Source organism: Xiphophorus maculatus, chromosome 23 (assembly GCF_002775205.1).
Source record: "Xiphophorus maculatus strain JP 163 A chromosome 23, X_maculatus-5.0-male, whole genome shotgun sequence".
NCBI classification, from domain to species: Eukaryota; Metazoa; Chordata; class Actinopteri; order Cyprinodontiformes; family Poeciliidae; genus Xiphophorus; species Xiphophorus maculatus.
This window is the reverse complement of record NC_036465.1, coordinates 6,613,310-6,623,661: the sequence shown is the minus strand read 5'-3', so window position 1 is coordinate 6,623,661 and position 10,352 is coordinate 6,613,310. Positions and strand designations below refer to the sequence as shown.

Here is a 10,352-nt window from a genome sequence, read left to right as displayed (position 1 = left end):
TACTATGTTTTTATGAACTACCTACCTACAAATAAATTTGACTTCCATAAAACTGGAAAACTGCTGAAACACAGAGTCCCTTTAAATCAAGACTGAAGTGCTGTTTGATTAATAACAACTGGAAAACTGAATAATTTTAGCACATTTCATTATTTATTTATCTTTATTTTGTCACTGTAATATCATGAAAGCAGCATGCCTTGTTCTTTAAATGTGCCAGATACAAATAAACTTGAGTCTCTCCAAATCTTACATTACAAAATGTGCGAAAGGTCCACAGGACGCTACTTTATGTCCCGTACCACTGAACACAGAGTTACATTAGATGTGTACTGTTGTTTGTATTATTCAGTGGGGAGTTGGATAGTTTCTGCCACGCAGGCAGACAGATGTCAACCAATCGCAGTGAATGGGAGGGATTAGCTCCGTTAGCCACGTAGCTTGTAGCCTCTACCGTTAGCTTTGCAGGTAAGTACTCCTCCCTGCCGTGCAGTCTTTTTTAATACTAAATAATTTATTTAAACGTAAACTACGCTTTTATGAACGGTGCTGATGAGGCTTACTCACCCGTCTTCTCGGACGTGAAATAAAAAAAGCGAAGTAATATGACGTTAATATTAGCTTGTCTGTTAGCATCCACTTTCAGCAAGAACAAGTTCGGAGCAACACGGAAAATTAATCATATGTACATAAAAAAATAAGGTTGTGTCGGTTTAAAAGTCGGAATTAAACTCTTAACAGTTAGATAACCTACAATTCACCTGGAGTAAGTGAGAAAGGTAGCCTAGCTACTAGCTAACGTGTTACTGTTTTTAATTTGAAGCTAACGTCTCCTGGAGTCATGGATCTGCCTCATCAAGGCTTCAGAGCAAGTAAGTGGAAATCTGAATCACCGACTGTTGTTTTACTTCTTTGCAAGATTTTACTGAAAAATCCAGTCATAGTATCTACTTCCTTTTTAACGTGTGTTCATTTGAGTAATGACGTATTGCTAAAGATCAGTTTTACGTAATTTTTACCGCAAGTGATGCTGTGGATGGTAAAGGTAAAAATGTATAGATATACGTTTGCAGTTTGCACATGATCGTCATTAGGGCGAAGTTTCCTGCCTTCATGGAAATGGTTTGAGACAAATCATGTGTTAAAATCTAAGCAAGTGATTTCAACATCTTTTGATTTAAACAGATGATTGAATTTCTGTTAAAAAACTAAACATAAATAAATAAATACATAAATGATATAAAGTTTGTTGGATATATGAGCGAAATGTAGCTATTTGAAAACTTAGACTTCCTTCTGTTAAAATTAATCAACTATAGCCAGTATTTAATAACCAATCTAGACAGATTTTGTTTCTTTTTATAAATTTAGCATAATTTAACATCTGAAAGCGTCTTGCAAGACTTCTTCTCGCCACCATGAATCATCTCGTACCCTCTCACCAGCTAACTTCACAGTTAGTCACAAAAAGATCCATTTCCTATCAATAAGATGCAACACAGTCTGATCATAAATGACTAACAAAAATGATACTGTCAATTTACTGTATAAATGCCTTTGTTTGTTGTAATTTTATAATTATGTGTTACAGATAATGTTGGGCGATACAGACTTAAAGTTTTATCTCAATATTTTGCTATGGGATAACAATAAAAGTGACAATAAGAACTATTTATTTCTACTTTTTCATGACTGTGACTTTGTGCCACAGCAATTATAGTCCCACAAACATAATTACTGCTCTTGTAAAACATTCCCTTTTATTGGTAATGCACTTCTCTGAGACACCAGTCACATAAAAAAGGGTGATTTGTATCACTCAGCTGCACACAGTATTTTCAAATTTATTGGTCTTTATTGATGTTTTTTATTGAACAAACAGTGGAGAAAATAGAAAATCTATGAATCCTGACAAAAAGTAACATTTTGGGAGGTTATAAGCATCATTAATTGTGAGTTATTGTAACAGTGATAAATCAAAATTTGGTAATTTATTTGAAGGGGTGTGCAAAAGACTGACAAAACACCTGTTACAAACATGAAGGAGTCTTCATCAATGTCTACGATTGCCTCCATGAAGTGTTATTTGGTAAATAAAGACACTTTTAATGTAAAGTTGACATTTGTAATCTACTTTTAATGCAAGTTTTAATGGAAATTTGCATTAAAAGTGCCATTATTTACTGAATAATGCAAAGTTGACACATTTAATGGACATTTAATGCAACTTTTGGTGCAACTTTGCATTAAAAGTGTCATTATTTACCAAATGACGCTAGTAACAGCCTTATGCACACCCCTTCAAATAAAATGTTACCAAAAATTTCTATCATGACAACAAATTTATCACAATAACTGATACACTTCAAAAACTCAGTCTTGTCTTGAGTATTTTTTTCTAGTTTTCTAGTACAAATATATTAGTACACTTCAAGTAAAACAAAACTAACTTACAAGTAACTTTTCATCAAGAAATATGGGCTTATTTAAGGTCAATTATTCCTTAATATTGATGAAAACGTACCAGTTCCATTGGCAGATTATTTCACTTATAACAAGACATTTTCCCATATAAGAGAAATAATCTGCTAATGAAACAAGTATTTTTTTTTGTTAATGTTAGGAAAAGATTGACTTAAAATAAACTCATTTATCTTGCTGAAAAGTTACTTAGAAGTTAGTTTTGTCTTATTTCAAATGTGATAAGATATTTTCACTAAAAGCCACACCAAAAAAAGTAAATTTTTGAAGTGTACAGATAATAAAAACTATAAATTCTGTATCATAAATAAGCATATGCTGGAGAAGTTATTCCAAAGCTTTTATTGCACCTGAGCAGGGCCACGGCTGATCTATCAGCGTCTTAGAAGAAGGAAAACTGAACTGCGTTGTGTCCGTTTGTCTACAGCGAAGCAGAGAGCGCGTGCAGCACCCTCTGCAGGAGACGCGGTGTTGTTTGACGACACCAGCTCAGCAGCGCCTGGAATGAACAGCCAGGGCTTCTACACGCCCGCTTACAACATGGCGGGACCCTCGAACGACCTGCAGGGAGCGCCGGGAGTCAACAACCTGTTCGCCGACCCGATGGCCAGCGCCGCCATGATGTATGGCTCGTCCTTAGCCAATCAGGGGAAAGACATAGTGAACAAGGAGGTGAGGGACGTCAGCATGACTGATTCAGCCGTTTATAGCTTCAGAGATTTTACTGTTTTTAAAGCTTCTATGTTCTTCATTAATCTGCTTATTATTTACATTGGCAATATAAGGCAAATAAAGTTTTAGTTTCCACTAAGAGCATGTTTCCCTATTTTTCTTTACAAAAATATATAATGAATCCAAGTGATTTTTGAGAATTTAGACGACTTTCATAAATTAGGAAGACGATACTTTTCTTCAAAACTGCCAGAATGATGTATTCATTAAACTATAGATTACATCCATTTCTTTAGAGGTGACTGGATTATTATTTTTTAAATTAAGTATCTTGGAGATTATGTAGTGTTCTTAAATTTACAGGTAATAAAAAGTTTTTTCATGCTCTGTTTCCATTGGGACTGAAACTATTAATCAGATTAATTGTGAAATAATCATAAACTAATTTAGTACCGTAATAGATTACTTGTTAACTGGGGTCAAAGAAGGGTAATTTACTGAAAGAACAGAATATTCAGAGCAGCTATTTGCCCAAAATTATACAAAAATATATACATTTTTTAAGATAAAAGAAAAAATAGTCTGTAATTATTTTCTACCTAAACTCTTCAAGTGGCTTAGACGTAGCTTCACCTGGTTCTTATTCTGTAAAAAATATCTACTATTCAGCATTTTTTTGCTATCCAGTTATCAATCAATTAATCCAATATATAATCACCGGATCGTTCCTCCACCATACTGATGTTGAGTCAAACAGAAATGACTTTAAGTATTATTTTTAGCTAAAGATTCTTCCTTTGCTACAAATTATCAGGCTATTTTATTGTATTTTGGGCAATAAAATGTTTATTTTTCTATTTAAAAAAGGAACCATTTTGTTCTTATCTAACTAATTGTTGGAATAATTGATAGATAGATAAATAACTAAAATAATGGCCACTTGTTTCTCTAATCCCCATAGAACTGTGAATCACCATAATTAAGTTCCTGAAATAAATTTGCTCTTCAGTAGTATTATTATATTTATTGGATGTATATTACATATTAGTACAACCAAAAGTAGTTTCATTTTTCTGAGTTATTCAAAGGACAGCTGATTTAAAAAAGAAAAAGTTTGTTAATATTTACCTAAGGTTGAAGATAATGGTTGAACCTTCGTGATTACTTTAAACCTGCGCTGTTCTGCTTGGTTAGAAGTTTAAAAGCAAAGGAGTTTACTTCCTTTTGTTTAAATAAATGACTCATTTCTGTCCATTCATCTCTGCAGACTTCCAGTTTGTGTTTGTTAATGTTTACACTCTGCGTTTCAGATTAACAGATTCATGTCTGTGAACAAGCTGAAGTATTTCTTCGCAGTGGACACCAGATACGTCCTGAAGAAACTCATGATCCTCATGTTCCCCTACACACATCAGGTAATCTGATTACACCTGGCCGCCCTCCACGTCACGCCCAGCGATAAAACAAAACGCTCAGTACTTCGTTATCCAGGGTTGTTTTATTTTTCAATGTTTATTACACTGAAACTAGACAAGACAATCTGCCTCCTTATCACTGCTGTTCATGAACATTTATGGGATGCGATTATTGAGTATTTAGAAGCACTCAGAGTTTATTTATCCTTATTATGAGACGTAACATTTTATAAAGTATAAATGATGCAAACTCTTCTGAAAAAGACAAAGATAAAATGTTTTCTGCGTCTTTTAAAACGTTACAACAGAAGTTTAATCAAATGTGTATTAAAGATTTCATGAACTTCTGCTGATATTTCTGATCTTCATAACTGCATTTATCTTATAAATCTTATAAAAAGTAAAGATTTACTCCTGTAGCAACTTTTACAGACATGCAGTTGAAACCAGATATTTAGATGCACTGAATAAAAAGACTTTTTCTTTCTGCCAGTCTGAAGTTAAATCAGACCAAACTTTTCTTGTTTTTGCTTAGTAACACTCAAACAGATTAAAAGACTGAAAGATTAAAACGTTTGTAAACTTTTGAATTAGAAGAAAATTACAAAAAAATTATTAAAAAATATTCCCGCCAAGTTTTCTGGCATTTAGCAAATAGAAATAATTTTGGTAACTCTAAGATAAAACAAGAAAAGTTTGGCCTGATTTAACTTCAGACAATGACAAAAAATGTGTGTATTTTTATTTATTGTATGTAAATACCTGATTTCTATTCAGACACTTATCGTACAGCCGTAGTTTAATTATTATTCCCGAGTTCAGTTTATAAATCTCCACATGGTTAAATGTTGTCAGCAAACAGATTATATTTTACATTTTTATGTTGATTTCAGACTAAATAATCTCCCTTAAATCTGCTCTTTTCTCATAAATTGATATAAAACACAATAATTGCAGTTTTGAATAGGAATGCCCCAAACTGAAAAGGTTGGGCCGATTTTTAATATGGCTGTTATAGCAGATAACCGATATTTACTGATGTTATATTCATTACTTACATTTTTCTGTCCTTTCAAAAGTGAAATAAACAAATAACGGGGTTAGATTGTAGATAGATAGATAGATAGATAGATAGATAGATAGATAGATAGATAGATAGATAGATAGATAGATAGATAGATAGATAGATAGATAGATAGATAGATAGATAGATAGATAGATAGATATTAATTGGGCTAAACCTAAATGAGTCTGTTTATTATTCATAAATTGTAGAAATGTTGGTTTTGTATTTAGTTTATGGAGAATGCTTAAGAACACAGTGATGTATCAAACATAGCAGAAATTAGTCTTCACAAATACGTTTCTGCGGTTTAGTTAATGTTTAAATTAATAAATAAAATATTACAGAAAAACAAATAATTACAAAAATAATGTGCTTCAAAATGTTTTCCTTTTTCAGCAGAAATCTTCAAATTGCTTTCAAATATGTTGTCTTGTCAACTAAAATCACCTTTTATTTTTCACATCGTCTTGCTAAATTAAGTTTTCTTCTTCTGTGGTGGTTTTGTCTGTAGGACTGGGAGGTCCGGTACCATCGCGACACTCCACTCACTCCAAGGCAAGACGTAAATGCGCCTGATCTTTACATACCCAGTAAGTTGTGTGTAAACACACAATCAGGACCAGGAAATTCTGCGATGTTTGTTTATTTAACATTTATTCCTCTTTCTCACAGCCATGGCTTTCATTACTTACATTTTACTGGCTGGAATGGCTCTTGGTATTCAAAAACGGTGAACATTTCTCTCTTTTTTTCACTGTTTTTATGCTGGTTTTGTGTCAGATGAGCTTAATCAGGATTGTCTGTTGACTGTGTGCAGGTTCAGTCCAGAGGTTCTGGGACTGTGTGCCAGCACCGCCCTGGTTTGGATCATCATTGAGGTTCTGGTCATGTTGCTGAGTTTGTATCTGCTGACCGTACACAGCGACCTTTCAACCTTTGACCTCATCGCCTACAGTGGATACAAATATGTTGGGTAAATACACATTTTAATGCTCATATTTTAAATGTATTAAATCAGGTATCCATCAAAACGCTATTATAACCTCTTTTATAGTCACATCTGAAACGATTAATCGATTATTGAAATAACTGTCAACTAATTCAGTTATTGATTAATCGATTTTTAACTGCGATTTGATGAAAGAACAACCCACTCAGAGCCAAAACTGTACAACAAAAGATATATTTTGGATTTAAGAGAAAGAAGAAAAAAGACATTTTTCTGTAAATATTTTCCTCCAGTGGCAAAGTTTTAGCTTCACTCAGTTTGAATTCTGTAAAACAAAAACACAGAAAAAACCTTTTGATATCCAACATCAGTCAACTAAAAAATGATGTTAAGTTAAACATAAAGGCCTAAGCTAAAGGAAAGCCACAGTACTGAATAAAATATTTATTTCCTTATTTTAAAAAGAAGTTGAATTATTTATTTATTTGCATTTTAATTTGTTTCTAATATTGTATAAAAAAAACCTTAATGATAAATTAAAAATTTGCAGAACGTACCAGTTTTAAAAATCGGATTAATTGATTAATCATCAGAATAATTGCGAACTAAAATAATCGTTAGTTTCAGCCCTGGTTCTATTATTATTTCTATTTCTAGTTTTTATTTCTAGTTAATTAATTTGTCTTTGTGTGTTTGTATTTTACCCAGAATGATCTTCACGGTGATGTGTGGCTTAATGTTCGGCAGCGACGGATATTATGTTGCCCTTGCCTGGTCCTCTTGTGCCCTGATGTTCTTCATTGTAAGTATTAATACCTGCATTTTCACCTAACACACCAAATATGGCCTTAAACACTAAATACAAACTTTATTCTATTATTTTAAGTGTTTAGAAAATTAAAACAAGTTGTAGTAAGTGTTTTAGTCTCTTTGTGTTGTTTACTGCAGTGTTATTACATAATAATAACACAGAAGTTGTTTAACCCGCCAACCAGGCAATAACTGAAAAATATCACCAAAGTGGGCGGAGCCAAGAGACACGGAGGGGCGTGGCCAAGTGAGACGTGACAAGTTGAAACGTTGTAACCAATTGGAAAAGTTAACTGCAGGAGCCATCCCTCAACCTATAGACTGCAAAATCAAGACCGTTTTCATGCCAAATTTACACAAAAATGTCACAATTTGCACAGAATTACAAAGATAGAACTCTTTAACAACCAATATGGACAGTTTATCTGAAATAAAATGTTGATTTGTGGTTTAGTTACTCTTTAATATTTGGTGTCGGCCAATCTCTCAACATGATTTTGCTAAACTTATTTACTTTGGTCACATTTATTGCATTTTAATATGACTGAACGTACTGTAAAGCTGCTTTCCTTCACTTTCTTGTATTGTTGTCAGAAAGCAACTAAAACATTGATACTTAGAAAAGGAAAAAAATAATAAAATTTCATAAATGTTGGTTGGGAAAGTGATTGTTATTGTCTAGCATTATGCTGAACGGCTTTTGATTTTTTTTTTTTTTTGGCAGACTCGGGTTAGGTTTTGTGACTTGGCATTTATAAAGGGTGACAGATGGAGTCCCGCAAGGCTCCATTCTTGGGACACTTTAATTCTTCATGATTTGAATCTAAAATGCAGTGTACAAATACAGTCACTGTTCCTTTAAGACAATGCTTTCAACCCCGGTCATTTTCAACTGATAGCATTATTTTAAAGGCATCTGCTGATTTTTAGTTAGATTTTCATGTGAGATTATCACAAAAATACTGTAAATGGCAGCAAGAAATACAAGAATATACAGACTTTTGTAACAGAACGACAACATGAAGGGCAAAGCTCCAGAGTTTGTCCTTTAGGGTAAATAATTTGCTTCAGGTTCAAGTTTTTATTTAGTTTACAAAAGCACCCACATGCCATTTTAATGTGCTTAATTGCACTTTGGATAAATCCATCGACCTCTGGACAAATTCGGTGCATCTACTCCCTAAATGTTGTCAGCAGTTCTCTACTTCCCCCCAGCTGCACTTTTTCTGTTTTCTGTTTTACATGGATAGGAAATCTGTGTCCTCTTCTGGCAGCTTCAGGTATTGCATTTGTATATTGATTAAACCTGCTTTGAAGGGATAACGTCAAAACTGAGCACTTGTTGAGATCCAGCCAAGCTGGTTAATGCACTGTAAAATATCAAAGAGCTTAAGTTTCTAGTGATTCTTTGAGAATCTAATCTCTGCTTTGTGTGAAATAAATTCCTTAATTTGTAAGAATCTGGGCAAAAGTCTTAAGGAATCTTATTTCCAAATACAACTCTGGGTTATTATTGAGTAAATCCAGAAATTTTACTTTAGGAAGAGTAGCAATACTTCATAACAAAACTACTCAAGTGAAATTAAAAAGTACATTGTAGTAAAAAATACTCCTAAAAGTAAATTTTTTTTATATCTACTCAACTGTGGGTATGATAGAACTTTACACCAATGTGATGGTTAAATAACAGATTACATACAATAAATTTATTTGTTGTTTAGTTTATATGTCTATTTATTTATTCAACAATGAAGTAGCAAAAAGTGCTTTTGGATTAAAAGTGCTACTTACTAAAAGTGTTTGATTAAAATGTGATTGATTAATTACAAACCCCGCAGGTTCGATCTCTGAAAATGAAGATCCTGCCCTCCATCTCCTCGGATTCGATGGGAATGGGATCGAACTCCAAGCCTCAGCTCCGCCTCTACATCACCGTGGCAACCGCCGTCTTCCAGCCAATCATTATCTACTGGTTAACGTCTCACTTAGTCAGGTGACCGCGAGGTTAGAAGGTTATTGACTGTTTGTGCTCTCGCCCTTTTACTGTTTTTGTTGGTAAACCGAGAACATTTGTTTGGTGTTGAGCTGCAGCGTGTTTACGAAGCTTTTCCGCTTCATCGAAACGAGCAGAACATGTGAAACGAAGCGCCTCTCTGTCTGCTGCGTGGTTGTAAAGTAACGCTGGTAAATTATTGGTATTTTTAAACACCTAACTAAAAGGGCTCCAAGGTTTTAACATCAGATTTGATTGTGTGCAGATTAGCTTTCATATCATGTCTCTGGACATGTTTCTCAGTGTTTAAACCGAACGGTACGCCCAGCTCCTATTTTTTTTTATTTATCTACATTTGACTAAGTATCATAAAGTTTGGATTTTGTGTGATGAAAAAATAAACAAATATATGGCTTTGTGTATCTAGTTTTTTTTTCTCTTTGTGGTAAGATTTCTCCTGTAAAGATGTAATAAAATCAGATTTGATTTTATAGTGCTTACAGGAAGTGACAATCCAAATTAAGGGAAGGTCAATGGACGTCCTGGGATTTGTTCTCCACTCATCTGAAAACCAAAAACACTCAAACTAAAGGGAAAGGAATAAATTGTTTCGGATTAGCGACAACAACACTGAGTCCAGTTTTCCTTCTGCTTTGAGTTCAGATTGCAGTAAATATTTGTTTGTTTAAAAATGTATATGTTTTATCAACTTTATCCCTTTTGAAATAAAGAAAAAAATAATTTTATTTGTTTTCTTCTGACAAACTCAACATTTTTAGCTGGACGATTGTACTTCATCCAGCCTCTGTATTTTTTGGATTGGCTGCAGGAACAGCATGTTTGATTCTCTCTTAAAATTTTTTTGATGTATCGAGTTATGGGAATAAGGATCCAATTTAGTACCACATATGAAAGTGTCGAAAATAAATGAATTAATCAATTTAGACCACCCTGAAAGTCACATTC

At 33.5% G+C, this 10,352-nt stretch overlaps 1 protein-coding gene across 1 annotated transcript; it reads left to right on the top strand.

The window, feature by feature from the left end:
- Positions 1-372: 372 nt before the first annotated feature.
- On the top strand, positions 373-10,011 carry yif1a (Yip1 interacting factor homolog A, membrane trafficking protein). Its single transcript, XM_005799484.3, has 9 exons — positions 373-468; positions 824-872; positions 2,909-3,153; positions 4,464-4,568; positions 6,146-6,224; positions 6,307-6,364; positions 6,452-6,607; positions 7,292-7,385; positions 9,232-10,011. The coding sequence occupies exons 2-9, from the start codon at positions 842-844 to the stop codon at positions 9,388-9,390; spliced, it is 927 nt and encodes a 308-aa protein (XP_005799541.1). The 5' UTR covers positions 373-468; positions 824-841; the 3' UTR covers positions 9,391-10,011.
- Positions 10,012-10,352: the final 341 nt, after the last annotated feature.